Below are 23152 nucleotides of genomic sequence, written 5' to 3'. Positions count from 1 at the left end.
CATTCTATTAATGTGATGTATCACCTTTATTGATTTGCTTATGTTGAACCAGCTTTGTATTTCAAGGATAAATCCCATTTGATCATGGGAAATGTTCCCTTTAGTGTGCTGCTGAATTCAGTTTGCTAGTGTTTTATTGAGAATTTTTCCATGTGTATTCATCAGGGATATTGGCCTGTAGTTTTCTTTTCTTGTAGTGTCCTTATCTGGCTTTGGTATCAGGGTAATGCTGGCCTCATAAAATGAGTTCTGGAGTGTTCCCTTCTCTTTGATTTTTTAAAGAGTTTGGGAAAAATTGGTGGTAATTCTTCTCTAAATGTTTGGTAAAATTCACCAGTGAAGCCATCTGGTCCTAGGTTTCTCTTCGTTGGGTGTTTTTTTTTTTTTTTTTTTTTACCGATTCAATCTCCTTACTAGTAACTGGTCTCTTCAAATTTTCTATTTCTTCCCAATTCAGTCTTGGCAGGTTGTATATTTCTAAGAATTTATCTATTTCTTCTAGGTTGTCCAATTTGTTGACTTATAGTTGTTCGTAGTTCAGTCTATTTTCTTTCTGTTGTTCAGATTGGATAATTTCTATTGTTCTATCTTCAGGTTTACTATTTTTTTTCTCTGTTGTCTACATTCTGCTATTGAGCCCATGCAGTGAGTTTTCATTTAAGTTGCTATAGTTTTTTCTAGAAGTGCCATTGGTTCTTTTCTGTATCTTCTATTTCTTTGCAGAGATTCTATTTTTTGCTAACACTTTTTATTTATTCATTTGTTTCAGCCATGTTTGTAATTGTTTTTTGAAGCATTTTTGTGGTTGCTCCTTTAAAATCCTTATCCGATAATTCCAACATCTGTGTCATCTCACTGTTGAGACTGATTTTCTTTGCTCATTCAAGTTGTGATTTTTCTTGTTCTTGATATGATGAGTAATTATTTTCATTATATCTTGAATATTTTGGGTATTATGAGATTCTGGATATTATTATATCTTATGTTTTTGCGGGCCTCTTCAGACACTGCACTTCAGTGGCAGGGGAAGGGGGTACTACTTCTTTACTGCCAGGTAGGAGTGGAAGTCCAGGTTCCCCCAGTTGCTCTCTGTTGGCACTCACTACCTCAGATCCTGCTATCATCTAGTCAGGCTGCCTTCTCTCCATCTTTCAGAATCATCTTACCTTTTTTTTTAAGGTCCAAGATTTTCAGCTGTATTTAGTGGGAATAATAAGGAGAAGTGTGTTTACTCCATTATTCCAGAACCAGAAGTGACCAATTAATCTTTAAAATAGCTCTTTGGAGCTATTATTTTCTCTCATGAGGCTAAATAGCTTGCTCAAAGCTACACAGCCAGTTAGTTGCTCAACCACAAGTCAAACCTGGGTCCCTTGGACTCTTGCTATAGGATATACTATAGATAGTATAAAGCACTGTTCAGGTTAAGCCATTTTCAAGGTGTTGTGGGAGACAGAGAAAATCAGGCTTATAAACTCACACACACTCCACATTTTTGTTCAAAGTGAAATCAGGTTAAAATGGACATCACTCTTTTTGAAGCAGCTGAAGCAGCTGCTACACAGCTTTAGGAGTGTGTAGCAAAAGGAAGAGAAGGCCTAGCATTCATATTCAGGGTTTACTATGATACAATGTATGGGCTGCAGAATCCCTGCCCTGGAGAAGGTCTTACAGGGTGTGGAGTTAGAAGTATCAGAAGGATAGCCTGCTCTGTCAGGGCTCACAGGATGTCTCTTGGAGTGACATATTTTTAAAAAATAAATTTTATTTTTTAATAATTATAGATTCATAGGAAGTTGCAAAAAATGTATGTGGAGGGCCTTTGTACCTTTACCCAGTTTCCCCCATGGTGATATCTTATATAACTACAGTACAATATCAAAACCAAGAAACTGACCTTGGTACAATCCACCAATCTTATTTCAATTTCACCAGTTTTACACGCACTCATTTGTGTGTGTGTATGTGTATTTAGTTCTATACAATTTTATCACACTTGTAGATTCATGTAACCACCACAATCGGAATACAGAACAACAGAAGGAATCAGAATTCCTTCACCAGTGGGGTAGCATAATTTTTGCCCCAACCCACTTAGAAGAAATTTGGGATAGCAAACATGTACCAAAGGATGGGTGGTCAGTATCCAAGAGGAGTATTATGAAAATTCAGATCAGAAGGTCTGATAGGCATGATGCCCAGGACTGAGTTATGGGAGCTAAATGAAAATCTGCTTTTGGAAACAGAGGCATCACTGAGTGGGGAGCACACCTGACATGTTACCATTCCAGTTATAGCAAAGGGACCAATGTTATTAGACAGAGTGAGGGGAGAGTAGTAGCAGCTGATGATAGGGGCTGGGGGGTGGGGGTGGGGGTGCAAAGCATGTAGGGCAGTGGTTCTCCAAGTAGGACCAGCAGGATCAGCATCACCTGGGAACTGGTTAGGCAAATTCCATTGTCCTACCCCAGACCTACCAAATCTGAAACTCTGGAGGTGGGGCCCAGGAATCTATGGTTTAACAAGCCTTCCAGGTGATTCTGACGCACACTAAAGTTTGAGAACCACAGGTATAGGGTCCTATGGGCCATTGTAAGAACTTGGTTTTCACTCCAGATAGGATGGGAGCCATAGAAGGATTTTGAGCAAAGGAGAGTTGTGATCTGGTTTAGGCTTTGGCTGTTGTGAGGACAGACTCAAGGTGAGTATGGGATGAAGCAGGGAGAGTTTGGGGATCACTATAGATCATTATTTCTTAAAATGTGGTCCCTGCACCAGCAGCATCAGCATCACCCGCAACCTTGTTAGAAATGCACGTTTCTGGGCCCCACCCCAGATCTACCAAATCAGGATCTCTGGAGGTGAGGCCTAGGAATCTGTCTTAACAAGCCCTCCAGGTGTTTCTGATGTGCCCTAATATTTGAGAAACACTGGTCTAATTAGGCAATGGTGACTTGGACTGGAGTCAGTGGTGATGAGAAGTGGTTGGATTTTGAATATATATTGATACAGGATTTGCTGACAGATTGGATTGGGGTTGTGAAAGGACTCAAGGATGACTCCGTTTTGAGGAGTTTTGGTATACAGGGGAATAGAGTAACGGGGCAGTGACAGAAGGGGTCACAAGAGGATTTTTTGTTTGGTTGGGTTTTTTGGGAGATAGAGATTACAGCCTGTTTGCCTGCATGTCAGTGCACATGGAGTGATTCTGTTGGTGCATCCAGCATTTAGTGAAGCCTGTTATTGGCAAACTTATGTGCCAGGGACTGGGTAGAACAAAAAGAAACATCCCTGGTGCACTGAAACTTGCTCAGTGTCCTTTGTACTCCTCCAAGTCCTATGTGCTTGGAGGCAGGGGTGCCACTGGTGCGAATGGTGGGTGCCTCAGCATCTCGGGATGGGTCATCCCTGTTTTTATACATTGTGCTTGGCCTGATCAAGGTGTTGCAGGAAACTAGAAATTGACTTGGATTTTCTGATATTTTTTGAATAATGAAGAAAGGTAAAATATGTTCTTTTTCCTCTTTATTGATGAATGAAGACATTATTTTTCCAAGGCACAGGTGGTGACAGGACCTGGCTCTTTGGGAATCCTCAGAGAGCAGAAGTTGAGCAGATAAGAAGCTAGACAGGATCCTGGGCAATCTTGTTACCTCTCAAGCTTCTCCAGCCCTCAGCCCCCACCTCAGTTCCACATCCCTGGAAGGACTGAATGCCCACTTTTGTGTTCTCGTAGCACTTGACTCTACTAATAACCCCACATTATATTCTAGTTATGTATTGTAGTGGTATAGTGGAGTCAGATGGATCTGGATTTTTATCCTGCTCTGCTATTTATTAGTTTTGTAATGACCAACAAGTTCCTTAACCACTCAGATTTCTTATCTGTTAAATTAGAATAATATTAATAATGATGATAGCTAATACTTTGTCCCAAGTACTCTCAGTTCTTTACCTACTTTACTTCATTTAAGCCTAACAACTCTATGAGGTGGAATACTATTAATATTCTTCTTTTATAGATGCAGAAACTGAGGCACAGCAAGGTTAAGTAAATTGCCTAAGTTCACACAGCTAGTAAGTGGCAGAGGTGAGATTTAAACCCAGGCAGTTTGGCTCCCAAGTCTGCACTTTTAAACTCTGTGCCTCTAAATACTGTACAGAACGCCCTGATTTGTTGTAGAGATTAGATGTGTTAATATATGTGTGATAATATATTCACAGTTCACTTTTCTCCTCAACTCCTTTTATGCAGGCTTCAAATTTACTCACCACCCCCTTACCCTGCTTTATTTACTTTATAAATAAAGTAAATATGCTTTATTTACTATAGTGCTTATGAAACTGTTTTGGTACCACCTGTCTCCCCCTCTAGAATGTCCACTCCATGAGGGCAGTAGCTATTTTCAGTCAATATTTATTGAATTTATGCACCCACTAACATCCAAATACTGAGTGCCTACCATGTGCCAGGTTCTGTGGCACATGTTGGGGATAATTCATCTTAATCTTGAGACCTGGTGCTGTGATAATTGTCCTCTTTACTAAGGAAGCAAAACAGCATTTAGGAACCTTGGTCCAGGTAATAATTATTGAGACAGTGCAGCCAGAAGCCTGATTTTCATCCATATGCCTTCCTGATGTGAGATATTATCTAGCCCAATGAATTGGGTTGAATAATAAATAAAGCAAGACTGGGAGATGGATAAGGTGAGGACTTGGGGTGAACAAGAGATGCTGTCTGCTGTATGTCGTAGGGGCAGATAGCAAGTAAATGGGCAGTTGCAAGTCTGCAGGGTGAATGCTGAAATATGGATAGTTAGGGGGGCGAGGCATGGCAGTAGGGAAGAGGAAGGGAAGGAATGTTCTAGGCACAGGGAGCCATGTGTGATGAGTCCCAGAGACCAGAAAGAGCATGGCACTGAGAGTCGAGCTGGGTTTTAGAGCAGGGCTGGCTTCATGGGTGTGTGACTGCTGTAGTCACACACAGCCTCATATTTGGAAGGGGGCCCCATGCCCATGCTTGAAGTTTAATGCTCTGTGGTTGTAGTCTTGAAATTCTTAATAATTTTACCTTTGAATTTGTGTTTTGTATGTGAGGTTCAAGGGGACAGTGGAGTTTGTCCTGGGGACCTAGAGCTTTAGCTCACCTGTGGTCCTACCTCTTGCTGCCTCCCTGAACGGATTCTCGACTGGCTGCCTGGGTTGCTGGGCCTGGGTGCAGGTGCTGGAGAGTCAGGGTCAGGTGCATGCACCCTGCACACTAAGTCATAGCGCGTGGCCCCTGAGTGCCTGTGAGGGCCTGCGCTTGCCCCTTGAGTATCCCCATGCCCAAGGGAACATGACAGTAATTAACAAATAAAAAGCCCCATGGCAAGTTGAGCGAGATCATGGAAGAGAGGAAATAGCTTTTCTTTGTCAACTGGGGGCCCCTGATTTTCATTTGCACCAGCCCCACAAATTTTATAGCCGATGCTATGTGTGAAGGGCAAGAGGTGGGGTCTTCTAGGCCATGATAAGTTTATACTTTACCTTAAGAAAAATAGGAAGCATGTGAGGGGTTTTGAACAAGGGTTGACAGGATCAAATTTACATTTTAAAAAGATCACTTTGGCTGTAGTGTGGAGGGCCATTTGGGTGAGGACAGAGTAGAGGACAGGAGCCCAGTTAGGAGGACAGGACAGTAATCCCAGTTAGAGATAATAGTGGCCTGGATTAGGGCAGGGGCAGTGAGGATGGCAGAAGGATACAATTGATAGCCAGTTAGGAGATAGAAGTGATAGGACATGGTGATAACTTGGATGATAATAGCATCACATACAGAACACTTACTCTGTACCAGGCACTGTTCTAAACACTATATAAATTAACTCATTTACTTTTGAGAGCAACATTATAATACACATACAAATTTTTATCCCCACCTTAGAGACGAGGAAACTGAGGCATAGAGTTAAGTAACTTGCCTAAGATCTCACAGGTAGTAAGTGGAAAGTATAGCTAGGCTGTAAACCCAGGCAGTCTGGCCCTAAAGTCTAAGGTCCTGAGCTTGAATAGCTACTCAGGGTGTAGTGGAGGGAGAAGGTGAGAGGCAAGTCATCAGTGGCTGCCACGTTTCTGGCTTAAACACCTGGTAAGGTTATGGTGCCTTAGAGAGGGAGCAGGTTTAGGGGCCAGGCAGGGGGAGAAATTGAATTTGGATGTGTTAAATTTGAAGTGCTATGTAAGTGGGCTATCCAGTAGAAATATCCAGGAGAAATTTCGAGGGAGGGTCTGAAACTCAGCAGAGAGATCTCGCTTGCAGTTATAGTTACATAGAGGGCACGTGGAGCCCTGGGAGTTAGTGAAACCAACGAGGGAAAGTGAGGAGAAAAGAGAGCCTAGGCAAGAGGACCTAAGAAATGTCAACATTTAAGGAGTGGGCAGGAGAAAAAGAATGCACTGGGAAACAGAAGGAGCAGCCAGACACATAATTAAGATCACATCACATCCCTGCTCATAATCTGGTGAATTCCACCCAGTTCTTCACTCAGGTAAAGCCAAAGTCCTTTATGATGTCCTACAGCCATGGTCCCCAACCTTTTTGGCACCAGGGACCGGTTTCATAGAAGACAATTTTTCCACGGACCGGGGTTGGAGGGGGATGATTCAGGCAGTAATGTGCACGATGGGGAGCGATGGGGAACGGCAGATGAAGCTTCCGCTTGCTCGCCACTCACCTCCTGCTGTGCGGCCCGGTTCCTAACAGGCCACGGACCGGTACTGGTCTGAGGCCCAGGGGTTGGGGACCCCTGGCCTACAGGACCCTACTGCATGAGCCTTTCTGATCTATTATTGTCCCCCTTGCTCTTTCTATTCCAGAACACTGTCCTCCTCTCTGTTGACTTAATAATCTAGGCACACTCCTGCCACAGGGCTTTTGTACTTGCTGTTCTAATTGGGATGCTGTTCCCTCATATACATATGGCTTGCTCCTTTACTCCCTTCAGGTCTTTATACAAAAGTTGTTTTGTCAGTGAGTCCTTCCCTGGCTTCCCTACCTAAAATTTCAACACCACTGTCATTCCCCTCACCCCCCACTGTGTGCATGTATACTTACATATACATGCATACATATTCCCCTTCCTGCTTTATTTTTCTACTTAACTCCTCTATCTAACGTACAATATATTTCACTGATTACCCTGATTTATCTTGCTTCTTGTCTGCTTCACCCACTAGATTGTCAGCTCCATGAGGGCAGGGATTTTTGCATGCTTTGTTCTGTGTCTTTGTCTCTCCAGCACCTAGACCAGGGCCTGGCAGATGCTCATTAAATGTTAGCTGGAGGGATGGACCCCGGGCAAATGGGGTGTTACGGAAGTCAAGTAGAGAGAGCACAGGGTCAGCACTGTGGTAATGCTGCTAGGAGGTCAAATGAGATAAAGGAAGGAAGTACTTATTGCATGTTTCAGTAAGGAGGTCAAGATATCAGTGAAGTGTGTTTTAGAGAAGGTGGGGTCTAAAATCAGCAGCAGTGGGTGAGAAAGTGTACACAGCAACTCAAAAAAATTCTTTTTATAGGTTTGGCCCTGGTAGAACATCTCTGGATAGTACAGTGCGGCTAGGAGTAGGAGGGAGACTTTTCACTGTATACACTTCTGTACCTTTTGAGTTTCATAAAATGTATAATCAATACCTATTTAAATAAAAGTCATTGTGAAGCTGCATAGGATTAAACAAGGAAGATATTTAGCTCTGAAGTGGCAGAGAGGGGCAGAAAGGAGGCAGGGAAGGTCTTGCAAAGATCAGTGAGCTAGTTTAAATGCTATTGTGAAGGAGAAGGTAGAGAGGGAGAGGTTGAAGATACTGCAGAAAGAAGAGAGAATTTATTGAGAAGGTAAAAAAAAAAAAAAAGATGTGACCCAGGTGGAAAAGCTGACTTTACAAAGAAGGAAAGATAGCTCTTTCGTTGTAACAGGAGGAAAAGAAGGGTGCAGAAGGAGATGGATTTGGTGTGAGAAGTTGAGGTAGTTCCCATCTGATTACTTCATTTTGTCTAAGAAGTAGGAGGCAGGGTCATTTGCTGAGAGAGAAGAGGAAGACAGTGGGGGGTCAGAGATTTGAAATAGCCATTGTGGATAATGGTGGAGAGAACTGAGCAGGGAAATACAGAATTGTCAGGCAGCATGACCCAGATTTTTTTAAAATAGACTTTATTTTTTAGAGTAGTTTTAGGTTCCCAGCCAAATTGAGTGGAAGGTACAGAGGTTTCCCATATGCCTCCTGCCCCCACATGCATAGCCTCCCCCGTTGTCAACATCCCCCACCACCAGAGTGGAACATTAAAGTAGATGAACCTACGTTGACACATGATTATCACCTCAAATCCATAGTTTACATCAGGATTTACTCTTGGTGTTATACATTCTATGGGTTTGGGCAAATGTATAATGACTTGTACCCACCATTATATCATTTTAGTAGCAGAATAGTTTCACTGCTCTAAAAATTCTCTGTGCTCCGCCTGTTCATCTCTCTTCCCCCCCAATCCCTGGTGACCATTGATCTTTTTACTGTCCCCATAGTTTTGCCTTTTCCAGAATGTCATGTAGTTGGAATCATATAATATGTAGCCTGATTGGCTTCTTTCAAAGTTTCTTTCATGTCTTTTCATGGCTTTATAGCTCTTTTTTTTTTAGTGCTGAATAATATTCCATTGTCTGGATGTACCACAGTTTATCCATTCACCTACTGAAGGACATCTTGGTTGCATCCAAATTTTGGCAATTATGAATAAAGTTGCTATAAACATCTGTGTGCATGTTGTTATGTGGACATAGTTTTCAGTTACTTTGAGTAAATGCCAGAGAGCACAATTGCTGGGTTGTATGGTAAGAGTATGTTTAGTTTTGTAAGAAACTGCCAAACTGTATTCCAGAGGGGCTGTTTTTTGCATTCCCACCTGCAAAGAATGAGAGTTCCTGTCACTCCACCTCCTGGCCAGCGTTTGGTGTTGTCAGTGTTCTGGATTTTTGGTTATTCTGATAGGTGTATAGTGATATCTCATTGTTTTAATTTGCATTGTCCTATTGATACAGGATGTGGAGCACCTTTTTCATATGCTTATTTGCCATCTGTATATCTTCTTTGGTAAGGTGTCTGCTCAGATCTTTTGCCCATTTTTTATTCAGGTTGTTCATTTTCTTATTGTTGAGTTTTAAGAGTTCTTTGTATATTTTGGATAACAGTCCTTTATCAGATATGTCCTTTGCAAATATTTACTTCCAGTCTTTGGCTTGTCTTTTCATTCTCTTGACAATGCCTTTCACAGAATGGGTTTTTAATTTTAATGAAGTCCAGCTTATCAGTTCTCATTTTTCATGGATTGTGCCTTTGGTGTTGCATCTAAAATGTCATTGCCAAACCCAAGGTTATCTAGATTTTCCCCTATGTTGTCTTCTAGGAGTTTTATAGTTTTGCATTTTATATTTAGGTCTGTGATCCATTTTGAGTTCTTTTTTGTGAAGGATATAAGGTCTGTGTCTAATTCCATTTGTTTGCATGTCCAGTTGTTCCAGCACCATTTGTTGAAAAGACTGTCTTTGCTCCATCGTATTACCTTTGCTCCTTTGTCGAAGATCAATTGACTATATTTCTGTTGATCTATTTCTGGGCTCTCTTTTCTGTTCTATTGATCTGTTTATTCTTTCATCAATACCACACTGTCTTGATTACTGTAGCTTTATAGTAAGTCTTCAAGTCGGGTAGCATCAGTCCTCCAACTTTGTTCTTTTCCTTCAATATTGTGTTGGTTTTTCTGTGACTCAGATATTTTGGACAGTGTGAATTTATTGTGGCACCAATCCAATGGATGATTTTTCTCCAGCCATGTCCAATGGTCCAATGTTATATAGTTGGATTGAGCCAGGGTTGGGATTTGCACGTGGGAGTGATGTAAAGGCAGTGGGGCAAGTGAGTTGAGGGTATCTGTAAGAGAATGGTTGAAGTGAGGAATGATGAAATCTATGAACTAGATAGGGAAGAACGGTGAAGGCAACAGTAGTTGAACAGGTGAAAAGTAAGATCAAGGGATTTTGAGGGCAAAGAACAGGTGTAATGAATGAGAGCTGGATGGATGTACTTGTGGTCAGAGTGTGATGTGTGCATTTCATATTCCAGAAGTGAAGCAGTTGCAAGTGTTGAAAGGGTCTGGGGGATGGCCATGAGAGCTGGTAGCTGAAATGGGAGTGGAGGCAGCAGTCTCTGAAGATGAGAAGGTCAATGAGCTAAGAGGCTGGGATATTAGGCCTTTATATCCATAATTATGTCACGTGGGAGGCTGGCAGGACTTGGGATGAAGAGGAATCTGTGAGCAGGTTCTTCAGTGAGTGAAGAGGGTATGTTGGGGAGATGAGTAGCTGATAGTGAAGAGGAGTGGGAAGAGCTATTGTTGGATGATATGAAACTCAGAGGAATAGGAGATCTTACACAAGGATAGAGGAGAGATGATCTCAAGAGTCTCACTGGAAAGTGAGGGGGATGTTCACCCCCAGCCCAGCCCTGAGTTACAAGGGTCTGGGAGAATGTACAGCTTCTACCTGACCGGGTTCTAACACAGTGCTTCTTAGACTTTCTGAGGTGAAGGACCCAGGGTATTTTGGGTTTTTTTTTTTAAATTTCCAATTCATAATAGACCAATCCTTTTATAAAATAAAATGTCCTCAATTTATTGATGTGCAACAGGTTTACAGGGTTAGCAGTCGGGAAGGTGGCGGGGTCCTGATCCTAGGAAGTCAGTCTTGGCCAAAATGGTTGGAGCTCTGCCTTATTTTTATGCTCCCTGTTCTGTGAGGCTGACCAAAGATTTTAGGAGATCTTAGCCAGAAGTTTTTTGGAGGGCTGCCGATGACTTCTTTGGTGGGGAAGGCTTTAAATTTTGTGAGATTACTAGCTCACATACATGCGAACTCAGATTTTCAAAATTAAATAAATCTTTCTCAGACATTACAATATGGAATAAGTAACGCATGTTCATTGTAGAAAATTAGAAAATACAGATAAGAGAAGAATGGTTACCATAATCCTTCACTCAGAGGGAACCACTGTTGACTATAAAATACTATTTTCATTCCTTTTCATTTAATAAAGTAAATAGCTCAATAAAGTTTAAATGTTTGATTTTATGTTGAAATAATATTTTAGATATATTGGTTAATAAAATATTAAATTATTATTAAACTTAATTTCACCTGTTTCTTTTTACCTTTTTAATGTGGCTATTAGAACATTTAAAATTACATATTTAACTCACATTATATTTCTACTGGACAGCACTGCTCTAGAGTCTCTTCCAGCTTTGACCATTCTGAGTCTTAATGAAGCTTTATTGTCTGTACATTTTTAGCTCTGTCATAATTATTTTAGACCATTTGGTCCAATAGAACTTTTTGCGTTGACAAAAAAGTTTGATAATCTGCCCAATATGGTAACCATGTGTGGCTACTGAGCACTTGAAATGTAGCTAGTGTGATGGAGGAACTGCATTTAAAATTTTACTTAATTGTGTACTGAACAGCACAGTTCTAGACCTTACGAAAAGTAAAATTTCCACAAACCTTGGCTGATTTTCTCTTTTCTAGTTGTGTTGGTGTTGAAGAGGAGAAGGCTGCTGATATTGACCTCTACCACTGCCCCAACTGTGAGGTCTTACATGGGCCCTCCATCAGTAAGTAGATCTTGGGGTTTTTAAGAGAAGGCAGTCCAGAGGAGAGACAAAGCAAAGGAAGCTTGGAAGGAAAATTGCCTTTCCTGAGTGCTTCAGATTTGTCTCCCTTGGGAAATAGCAGAAGCCTGTGTAGGCCCTGCAGGCCAGCAGCTGCTCCACTGAGAGGGCAGAAATGCAGAGTTTCACCTCCCTCCCTTACTTAGGGATTCCCCAGAGGAAGCACCTATCCTCACCAAGAGCTTTCCTGAGACTGTGAGGGCCTCCTTGACTCCAGATGATCCAAGGGGTTGTTAGATTGGAAGAGAAGCAGGATCTGCTGAGGCGTTTGCTCTTGGAACCATAGCTTGTAGCCATTTTGACTGACAGTGTCTTGTCTTTTTCTGGCTTAGTGAAAAAACGCCGTGTATCTTCAAAAGGCCATGATACACACAAGGGGAAGCCAGTGAAGACGGGAAGCCCTACGTTCGTTCGAGAGCTTCGGAGTAGGACCTTTGACAGGTGAGGACCCCGTACTCCAAGGGCCAGTGAATGCCAGGGCTCTGGGAAGCTGGGGCCCCTCTCTTCCCAGCTTTCCCACTGGCTGTCACACTGGGTACCTCCACCATCTGGGGATATCTGCAGGGCTCTGTGAGTTCCCTCTGGGGAGGGATCTTCTGTTTTAGTCGGTTTCTGAGAAACATTGCTAGCGTTTCATTTGATGTGCAGAGTACATTAAGGTCCACTTGTAGAAACTTTTGGTAGATAGGCAGTTTTCGCCTCAGTCAGGAGAGGATATTTACATGCACCCAGGGAATGCTATAACTAGAAGGAGTCTTAAAAATCAGAAAGTTTAATTCTCTCATTGTAGAGAAGACGAAACTCTTTGGAAAAAAAGTTTTTTTGAGTAGTCATGTATTTCTTTTAAAATCAAGAAAAAATTTTTTTCTTTTAAAAAATTAAGATGGGCTTATTAAATAAAATAAATTACTTGAATTGAGCAAAAATAATGTTAGAAAAATTAATGAATAAAGCATTCTCTTTTGCTTAGTTTTTAATTCATTTGACCTTTTCCAGCTTTCCTGTAATTGAAGTGTAATTTAGGATTATAAGTGTTTCTTCAACTTAATAATTTTTGTTTTATTTGTTTATTTAAAGGCAGTGAGTCTCCTTTCTACTCCAGACCCCTCAGGTCCCTTCTCCAGAGTCAACCAATTTCTTGTGCATTCTTTCAGAAATAGTTTTTGCTTATACAAACATGTATATATGTGTGTGTGTGTGTGTGTGTGTGTGTCCCCTTTTTTATTAAAAAACACAAACAGAAACACTTATTGTTCTACATCTTGCTTTTTTTAAAATCTAAATTATGGAGATCAATCCATAACAGCATATACAGATGTTCTTCATTCTTTTTCATGGATGTTTAGTACTCCACTGTATGGATGTATAATTTATTTAACCAGTCCTCTGTTGATGAACATTTAAATCAATTCTAGTATTTTGCTATTAGAAAAAAAATGCGCAGTGAATGTCTTTGTACTTAGGTTTTTGCATATGTGGGTGAGTATATGTGTAGATTTACTACCTAAAAGTGAAATTGCTAGGTCAAAGGGTATGTGCTTTAAAAATGTTTATAAATATTGCCAGATTGTTTTCAAAATGGCCACACTATTTCATACTCCCACTAGACAATGTGTGAGGCTACCTATTTCCCTATATTCTGGCCAACACTGTTTATTATCAAACTTTTTTGCCTTTCTGATAAGATAAAAAATGAGATTTCATTGTTTCCACTTGCATTTCTTTAGTTATGAAGGAAGCATGTCTATTATCGTACATTTATAAGTCATCTTTTCTTTCTCTGTTAACTGCCTTCTTAACATTGTTTAACAGTTTTTCTGTTGGGTTACTGCCTATTTCATACTGATTTGTATTAGCTTTCCTTGCAGAAAATTTTAATTTTTACGTAAATTTACTTATTACTGTTTATAATGATTACTGGGCCTTGTCTCTCCAATAATTTTTCTACTATTCTATGGCTTTATTTTTTCTAATTTGATCTTTGTTCCATCTAGAATTACTTAAAGAGTGAGATAGACATTGATCTTAATATTTTTCCAGATGTTTGTCCCAACACAACTTGTCAAATAGCCAGTCTTTTCTCCAGCATGATTTTAAGAAAACCAAAAACTCCTGTTTTCTAGTTAACTAAGTATGTGTGTCAAGAGAGTGGCTGTAAAAATTGTTTCTGTTTTTTAAATCAGTCTTTTCTCTTTATTTGCCAGTGTTTAAAATGGGGTAGTGCTGCTCTGGGTTAGAGTAATTTAGCTAAACTTGTCAGATATGTCTTTTCTTCCTGGGCAGGCTGTTGAGTGATTTCTTCCTTTGTCATCTAGAGAAGAGCACCATATTGACAGGCTATCCTGGATTTAGCTTCCCACCTTTGCCAGTGACCTGGCTTCTTGCCTTCGATAGGTCATTTCTTCCCTGGCAGGTGAAGTTTATGCCACTCATTAGTTGCCAGCCAACATTAGGTCCCCTCAGGAAGACCCCACCTCTTGGGTGAGTGACAGCATCCAGTGAGGCCTTCAGTGGCAGGGCCTCTAGGGTTCAGGCTTTCTCTCATGTGGCCCACAGCTCAGATGAAGTGATTCTGAAGCCCACTGGAAGTCAGCTGACCGTGGAATTCCTGGAAGAGAATAGCTTCAGTGTGCCCATCCTGGTCTTGAAGAAGGATGGATTGGGGATGACGCTGCCCTCACCATCATTCACTGTGAGGGATGTGGAACACTATGTTGGTAAGCACCACAGACCCTCTTAGCTGTGACATTGTTCACTCCCATCAAAACCTATGACCCTTCCCCTCCAGTCTACGTTTTGCATTTCCTTTCTAGCCATCTTGGGAATTTGAGGTGAAGTGCCTTGCCCAGAGTCATTCTTAGGCAAAGCTAGAACCAAAATCCTAGCCTTCCCTTCCTTTTCCTCCTAACAGACCACAAAACCCCAGGCTGAGCCCCATCTTTTACCTGGGGAATTCCAAGGATTGTTATGGCCTCTCTGTCCTCTGTTGAGCTGAGAAAGCCTTTGACTTTTGCCCTCACATGCTAGTTGTGTTCTGGACATGAGTTTTGGGGGATAGGAAGAGAAGTGAGGAAGCAGGGCCCAGGCAGGTGGATAGTACTGTGAGTGAGACTATGTGTCAGGCAGTTCTGTTGCCCTAGAAGGTCTGGACCTGGCACATAGGTCTAAGGAGAGTGTGAGGAATACCCACCCCCACTTCCCATTTATGCACATACAAATACAGTGAGAAGTTTTCTGTGTAAGGTCATTTTAGGGACTGGTTAGGGGACGTGAGAGTCTTCTCTGATCCCTGAGACTTGGTGCAGAATCCATCTCTTTACTCCAGGTTCTGACAAAGAAATTGATGTGATTGACGTGACCCGCCAGGCCGACTGCAAGATGAAGCTTGGTGATTTTGTGAAATATTATTATAGCGGGAAGAGGGAGAAAGTCCTCAATGTCATTAGTTTGGAATTCTCTGATACCAGGTAAGAGGGAAAGGGGTAAGTAAAAAGCCTCACAAAGTGCCTAGGACTTGTGATATACTGAGTGTGTATTAGTGTTCCTTTCCCTTCTTCCTGGTGGTTTCTTCCTTTGGGATGAGGAGCTGGTTTATACTTTCTAGGGTAGCTGCTCACATTATAACAACCAAATCATATTTCTCCTTTACAGTTTCTAGCATTAGATAGATTATACAGTAGCTATTTTAATTAATTTTTGTTTCCTTCAAGATTTAGGACAGCTTTCTTAGACCTTTTTTTGGTGTTTAGATTGTGGCATGGTCACTGTTTAACTCCCAGGATAGGTTCTCTGTCCCAGGTAAACACTTCTTTACCTGGAACTGAGCCCTGAGAAGTTTCTCTAATTGTTCCTCATAAAGAAGACACTACGGCATGGGGACAGTACAGTACTGTTAAACACCATGTGCCAAGTGAGTGGGCCCGGGTGTGGAGAGTCTGAGCATTTAGTGGAGGAAATGATCACCTTTGACTGGGGAAGGCTATGGAGCTGGGACTTGGGAATTCCAGAGCTGAGTGGAATGAGGATGCTGACTGGACTTACAAAAATAAGTGTCCTATGTGCTCTTTGGGATTCTGTGGAGAGAACTTCTTTCTCTTATCTGAGTCTCACTGGGATGGGGGGCATTTTATTCAGGCTTCAACCTTCAATTCCCAATCAGCTGACATCTGCTCTCCACCCCTTCCTTGATAGGCTTTCTAACCTTGTGGAGACACCCAAGATTGTTCGGAAGCTCTCATGGGTGGAGAACTTGTGGCCAGAGGAGTGTATCTTTGAGAGGCCCAATGTGCAGAAGTACTGCCTCATGAGCGTGCGGGATAGCTATACAGACTTTCACATTGACTTTGGTGGCACCTCGGTCTGGTACCATGTGCTCAAGGTAAGAATGGCTATGACTTCTGAAGACAGCCAGGCCTTGGGCCTCCCTGTTTGTTTCAGGTGGCAGCATAAAGACAGGCTGCTAAGGCCTACCTGCATCCCAGATTCTATTTGGGTGACATTTCCACATAACTGCTCTATCAGGGTTGGGTACTGAGTAGATATGCCATATAAACTCTCTCTACTTTACAGTTTTGATGGTTAACTTTTTTTTTTAATAACAGCAGATGCCTAAGGTTTTCTCTGACTGTTATCTTAATTGAACCAATCTGTACTCCTACCGCTATGTATGGAAATGTCCATATTTACTGCAGAAGTTTCTGGTAACATGAGAAATTCCCTCTCCCCTCCAAGTTTATTGAGTTATAATTTGTATACCATAACATTCATCTGTTTTAAGTGTATAGTTTGATGAGTTTGACAATTGTATAAATAGTTGCATGACTGCCACCACCATCAAGATAGAGCACATATGAGACAGTTTTTTTTAATGTCAGCCTTTCTATAGTCTCCCTTTTAGTGGTCATTACAATTTTATAATTAGCATATTGATTGTCAATGACTATAAAGGATTTTTGAGGTCTGGAAAACAAATTTCTTAAGTAAGTTTTATTGTTTTCCACCACTGTTCATGCTTATTTAGCTTTCTTATCAGAAACGCCAAGGAAAGAGCAGAAAACTTGGATATAGCTCTTGTCCAAATGATCACAAATCCTGAACTAGTTGTTTTCATTGGTTTATCATGGAGAAATTGGAGTGTGTAAATGAAAGTGCTATTATGCAACTGTTAGATTTAACTTTTTTATTTTTAAATAGTTTCTTTTTCATAGAAAAATTGCAAAAATAATAGGAAGATTTCCTGTGTGCCCTTCACTCAGATTCCCATGTTACTATTTTATTATACTCTCTCTTTCTCTGAAGCAAACATAATAAAATGGTTTTACGTAAATATTTTTTCTGAAACACCTGAGAGTAGTTGCAGACAAGGTGTCCCTTTATCTCGTAATAATTCAGTGTGTATTTCTTAAAAACAAGGGTATTCTCTTATATAACCACAGTATAGTTATCAAAATCAGAAAATTAATATTGATATAATACTGTTATCTAATCTACAGATCTGATTCAAATTTCTTTAATTGTACAGTAGATAATTTCTAGTAGATAATTTTCTACATTGAAATGTATTATGAAATATTGGTTAAACTAATCAAGCTATGGGTTGGGGATATTTTTGTGCTAGTGGGTTTTTTTCTTTTCTGCCAAATTATCTATCTGGTGATTATCCAGGCAAAACATAGTTAGGAAATAATATGTTCTTCCAACAGATAATCACCCAACATATAATCTTACAGAAGTCCTTGGGTGATTACTGAACTTTTAAACCTTTATTAGCTTTGATTGCAGGTGTGAGAAGGAACGCTCTCTGTAAATGGCATTTAAAGGCAAATTCAATTTTCTTCTCATTAGTAATGTGGCCTGAAATTCTCCTAGGGCTAGTAATATTGATCTACTCATCTATAGAGGCCATTTTTCATTTGGCGTTGCATCTAAAATAGGAGCCTTTGGTGTACATTTGTCTTAAGTTGACAATTTTGTTTGAAATGCCCTTTCCAAATTGTTTTTGTCAGTTTTATAGAAGCTTAAAAGTACAAAGTGCAAAAGGACTTTTGAAGTTTTCCAAATATATATATAAATGATCCTTGGACAGAAGGAATTCTAGCATACTACATGGTCTTGGAACATGAGAGAGAGAATATTCTTTTGGAGACTCCCAGAAGACTTTTCTGGAAACCCTTGATATTTTTGGCATGTCAATCTTTCTTTGTTTCAGGGTGAGAAGATCTTCTACCTGATCCGCCCAACAAATGCCAACCTGACTCTCTTTGAGTGCTGGAGCAGCTCCTCTAACCAGAATGAGATGTTCTTTGGGGACCAGGTGGACAAGTGCTACAAGTGTTCTGTGAAGCAAGGACAGACACTTTTCATTCCTACAGGTCTTCCCTGGGCTCCTCTGGGAGGGTTTGAGGAAGGTGGGAAGAGGAAGAGAGCTTGTGGCACCGGAACCAACCCCTCCCATAATATGTTGATCTGATTATGTGAGATATCCCTCTCATATCAGTTGAAGGCTCAGAAGTGGACATCAAGAAAATTCGAGTGGTGGCCAGTGGGCAGTGTGGTTGCTTGGGGAGGTCCAGGAGGAAGTTGATAGGCTCCTTTGCACTGGACTGATGTCAACTTGGTGGACAGATAGAAAACAGGACTCTCAGCCCTGTGACTCTAGAGATAGTGACTGAGAGACTGGCATTGTAGACTATAAGTCAGAATGACCTGGGTGGGGGTAGGGTTTTTTTATTCCCCGAAACAATAAATGCCTAGGCTTCACCCCTAGAATTATGAATTCGTTGGTCTGGGGTGGGATCTGAGTGTATTTATTTTGAAAAAGTCCCCATAGTTGTCTCAGTTTGGGGAAAGTTGACATCTTTAGTATGTTGAATCTTCCATGAACACATATGTCTTTCCATTGATTTAGATTTTTCTTGACTTTCTAATTTCTTAATTCCTTGATTTCAGACTTAGTGTTAAATTTTCTCAAAATGTTCAATAGAATTCTGTACAGCAGCCACATGGACTTGGAGATTTCCTTTTTGGAAAGTTTTTAATTAACATTCAATTTCTTTAAACCTGTATTAGGCTATTCAAATTATCTATTTCATATTGAGTGAATTGTAAGTTTGTGCTTTTCGAGCAATTGGTCCATCTTATCTAAGTTGTCAAGTTTATGTGTGTAGAGATAGTATTTCTTTATTATTCTTTTGATATCTTCCAAGTCTCTAGTGCTACCCTGTGTTTCATTCCTGATGTTAGTAATTTGTGCCTTCTCTTTTATTCTGTGTTAGTCTTAATGGAAGTTTGTCAATTTTGTTGAACTTTTTAAAGAATCACTTTTTGTTTCATTGATTTTCTCTGTTGTCTTTCTGTTTTCAATTTCATTGATTTCTGCTTTTATCTTTGTTTTTCCTTCTTTCTGCTTGCTTTGGGTTTATTTTGCTCTCCTTTTCCCAATCTTGAGACAAGAGCTTAGATTATTGATTTCAGACTTTTCTTCTTTTTTTTTTAATAAATTTATTTTATTTATTTATTTTTGGCTGCATTGGGTCTTCGTTGCTGCACATGGGCTTTCTCTAGTTGTGGCGAGTGGGGGCTACTCCATTGTGGTGCACAGGCTTCTCATCATGGTGGCTTCTCTTGTTGCGGAGCATGGGCTCTAGGTGCGTGGACTTCAGTAGTTGTGGCACATGGGCCCAGTAGTTGTGGCTCGCGGGCTCTAGAGCACAGGCTCCATAGTAGTGGCGCACGGGCTTAGTTGCTCCGCGGTATGTGGGATCTTCCTGGACCAGGGCTCGAACCTGTGTCCCCTGCATTGGCAGGTGGATTCTTAACTACTGCGCCACCAGGGAAGCCCTTTCTTCTTTTTTTTAATATAAGCATTTAGTGCTATAAATTCCCCCCTCAGCACTGATTTAGCTGTGTCACATATTTTGATATGTTGTATTTTCATTTTGTTAAATGTGCTTTTAAAAAAATTGAGATATAGTGCACATACCATAAAAATTACCATGTTAAAGGGTACAATTCAGTTTTTAAAAATATATTCATGAAGTTGTGCAAACATCACCACTATCTAATACCAGAAAGTTTTCATCACTTCAAAAAGAAACCCTGTACCTATTAGCAATCACTCCCCGTTCCTTCTTCCCCCCCAGCCCCTGTCAACCACTTCTGTACTTTTCTCTGTGTATGAATTTGCCTTTTCTGAATATTTCATGTAAATGGAATCATGCAATATGTGGTCTTTTATGTCTGGCTTCTTTCACCCAACATAATATTTTCAAGGTTCATCCATGTTATCAGTACTTCATTCTTTAAATGGCTGAATAATAATTCCATTGTATGGATATACCATATTTTGTTTATCCATTCATCATTTTATAGACATTTGGGTTGTTTTCACTTTTTGCCTATTATGAATACTGTTGCTATGAACATTCATGTACAAGTTATTGTGTTAACATGTATTTTCAGTTCTCTTGGGTATATCTACCTAGGAGAGGAATTGCTGAGTCATATATATGGTAACTCTGTGTTTAACTTCTTGAGGAATTGCCAGACTGTTTTCTAAAGCAGCTGCATTTTACATTTCCACCAATGATTTATGAGGGTCTCAATTTTTCCACATCCTCCCCAACACTTGTTTTTGCCTGTCTTTATGATTATAGCCATCCTAGTGGGTGTGAAGTTGTAGCTCATTGAGATTTTAATTTGTGCTTCTCTAATGGCTATTGATTTTGAACATCTTTCCATGCACTTATTGGATGTTTATATATCTTTTTTTGAAGAAATATCTATTCAAAACTTCTGCCCATTTTTATTTATTTATTTATTTATTTGATTGTGCCAGGTCTTAGTTGAGGCAGGCAGGCTCCTTAGTTGCAGCTCACCGGCTCCTTAGTTGCGGCACACGAGCTCCTTAGTTGTTGCATGCGAACTCTTAGTTGCGGCATGCATGTGACATCTAGTTCCCTGAGCAGGGATCGAACCCAGGCCCCCTGCATTGGGAGTGTGGAGTCTTTTTTTTTTTTTTAACATCTTTATTGGAATATAATTGCTTTACAGTGGTGTGTTAGTTTCTGCTTTATAACAAAGTGAATCATTTATACATATACATATGTTCCCATATCTCTTCCCTCTTGCATCTCCCTCCCTCCCACCCTCCCTATCCCACCCCTCTAGGTGGTCACAAAGCACCGAGCTGATCTCCCTGTGCTATGCAGCTGCTTCCCACTAGCTATCTATTTTACGTTTGGTAGTGTATATATGTCCATGCCACTCTCTCCCTTTGTCACAGCTTACCCTTCCCCCCCCCCCATATCCTCAAGTCCATTCTCTAGTAGGTCTGTGTCTTTATTCCCATCTTACCACTAGGTTCTTCATGACCTTTTTTTTTTTCCCTTAGATTCCATATATATGTGTTAGCATACTGTATTTGTTTTTCTCTTTCTGACTTACTTCACTCTGTATGACAGACTCTAACTCCATCCACCTCACTACAAATAACTCAATTTCGTTTCTTCTTATGGCTGAGTAATATTCCATTGTATATATGTGCCACATCTTCTTTATCCATTCATTCGATGATGGACACTTAGGTTGCTTCCATGTCCTGGCTATTGTAAATAGAGCTGCAATGAACAGTTTGGTACATGACTCTTTTTGAATTATGGTTTTCTCATGGTATATGCCCAGTAGTGGGATTGCTGGGTCGTATGGTAGTTCTATTTTTAGTGTTTTAAGGAACCTCCATACTGTTCTCCATAGTGGCTTTATCAATTTACATTCCCACCAACAGTGCAAGAGGGAGTGTGGAGTCTTATCCCCTGTGCCACCAGGGAAGTCCCTGCCCATTCTTTAATTAGGTGATTTGTCTTTCTATTGTTGAGTTGTAAGAATTCTTTATATATTTTGGTTTAGACCTTTATCAGATGTATGATTTGCAAATACTTTCTCTCATTCTGGGGGTTGTCTTTTCACTTTCTTGTTGTTCTGTGAAGCCCAAGAGTCCAGTTTATCTGTTTTTTTCTTTGCTTGTGCTTTTGGTGTCATATCTAAGAAACCATTGCCTAATTCAAGGTCATGAAGATTAACACCTGTGTTTTCTTCTGAGTTTTCTTTTTAGTTCTTACATTTATGTCTTTCATCCATTTCAAGTTAATTTTTGTATATGGTGTGAGATATGGGTCCAGTTTCATTCTTTTGCATGTGGATGTCCAGATGTCCCAGAACAATTTGAAAAGACCATTCTTTCCCCCATTGAATTGTCTTGACACCTTTGTCAAAAATCAGTTGACCATAGGCCATGTATTGGTTTATTTCTGGACTTTGAATTCTATTCCCTTGATCTGTATGTCTGTCTTTATGACAGTATCACACTGTCTCAGTTATTGTACACTTGTAGTAAGTTTTGAAATTGGGAAGTGTCAGCCTTCCTGGGCCCCTTGAATTTCCATATGAATTTTTCAGCTTCAGGTTTTATATAGATTTTTTCTAGTGTTTGCTCTAGTTTTATGTATATATGTATACATATATAGATATATATGTATATGTACATATACATAGACATATACACATATATCTATGTATATGTACATATGTAGATAAATATGTATATGTATATATGTATATATGTACATACATATCTATATGTATATATTTATATGTACATATATATCTGTCTTATGACAGTCTACTGGTGTTGACATTTTACCAGTTTGAAGAAAGAGTTGAAACCTTACCTCTTTTCACATCTCTTTACCCTTACCATATGTAATGTATTTGTCTTAAATATTTCCTCTGCATACATTAGAGCCATATCACATAGTGTTTTAATTTTTGTTTCAGCTGTCAAGCATAATTTAGAGTACCCAAGAGCAGGAAAGTCTATTGTATTTACCTGTATTTTTACTCTTCCATTGTTCTTCCTTCCTGGTGTTCCAAGATTCCTTCTCTTATCATTTCCTCTCTGTTTAGAGTTTCAGGATAGGTCTGCTGGCAACAGATTCTCTTAGTTTTCCTTCATCTGTAAATGTCTTGATTTCCCTTTCACTCCTGAAGGATATTTTTGCTGGGTATAGAAATCTGGGTTGATATTTTCTTTCAGCACTTGAATGTTGTGCTGCTTCCTTCTGGCTTCTGTGGTTTCTGATAAGATTTTGGCTCCCCTTTAAATTGTTTTTTTCCCTGTATGTGTCACTTCTTGCTACTTCCAATGTTTTTTTTTTATTTAGTTTTTTAGCAATTTGACTAGAATGTGTCTTGGTGTGGATTTCTTTGGGTTTATACTGTATGTGTTCATCGAGCTTCTTGAATGTGCAGGTTTATGTCTTTTGCCATATTAGTGAAATTTTTAGGCATTATTTCTTCAAATACTTTTTCATTCCCACACTCTAACTTTTC

The 23152-nt window shown here is 40.1% G+C and overlaps 1 protein-coding gene across 6 annotated transcripts in view; it reads left to right on the top strand.

The window, feature by feature from the left end:
• PHF8 (PHD finger protein 8) overlaps positions 1–23152 on the top strand; it is an 87455-nt gene that overhangs the window by 10749 nt on the left and 53554 nt on the right. For all 6 annotated transcript variants that reach the window (XM_036840225.1, XM_036840226.1, XM_036840228.1 and 3 more), the window contains exons 3-8: positions 11622–11707; positions 12097–12205; positions 14321–14481; positions 15090–15231; positions 15956–16142; positions 17973–18135. In XM_036840225.1, the coding sequence (XP_036696120.1) occupies positions 11622–11707; positions 12097–12205; positions 14321–14481; positions 15090–15231; positions 15956–16142; positions 17973–18135 (848 nt within the window). The remainder of the gene's footprint in view (positions 1–11621; positions 11708–12096; positions 12206–14320; positions 14482–15089; positions 15232–15955; positions 16143–17972; positions 18136–23152) is intronic.

The sequence above is a fragment of the Balaenoptera musculus genome, chromosome X (assembly GCF_009873245.2).
Source record: "Balaenoptera musculus isolate JJ_BM4_2016_0621 chromosome X, mBalMus1.pri.v3, whole genome shotgun sequence".
Lineage (NCBI taxonomy): Eukaryota > Metazoa > Chordata > Mammalia > Artiodactyla > Balaenopteridae > Balaenoptera > Balaenoptera musculus.
The sequence above is the reverse complement of the archived record's forward strand: the minus strand, read 5'-3'. Positions and strand labels throughout refer to the sequence as shown.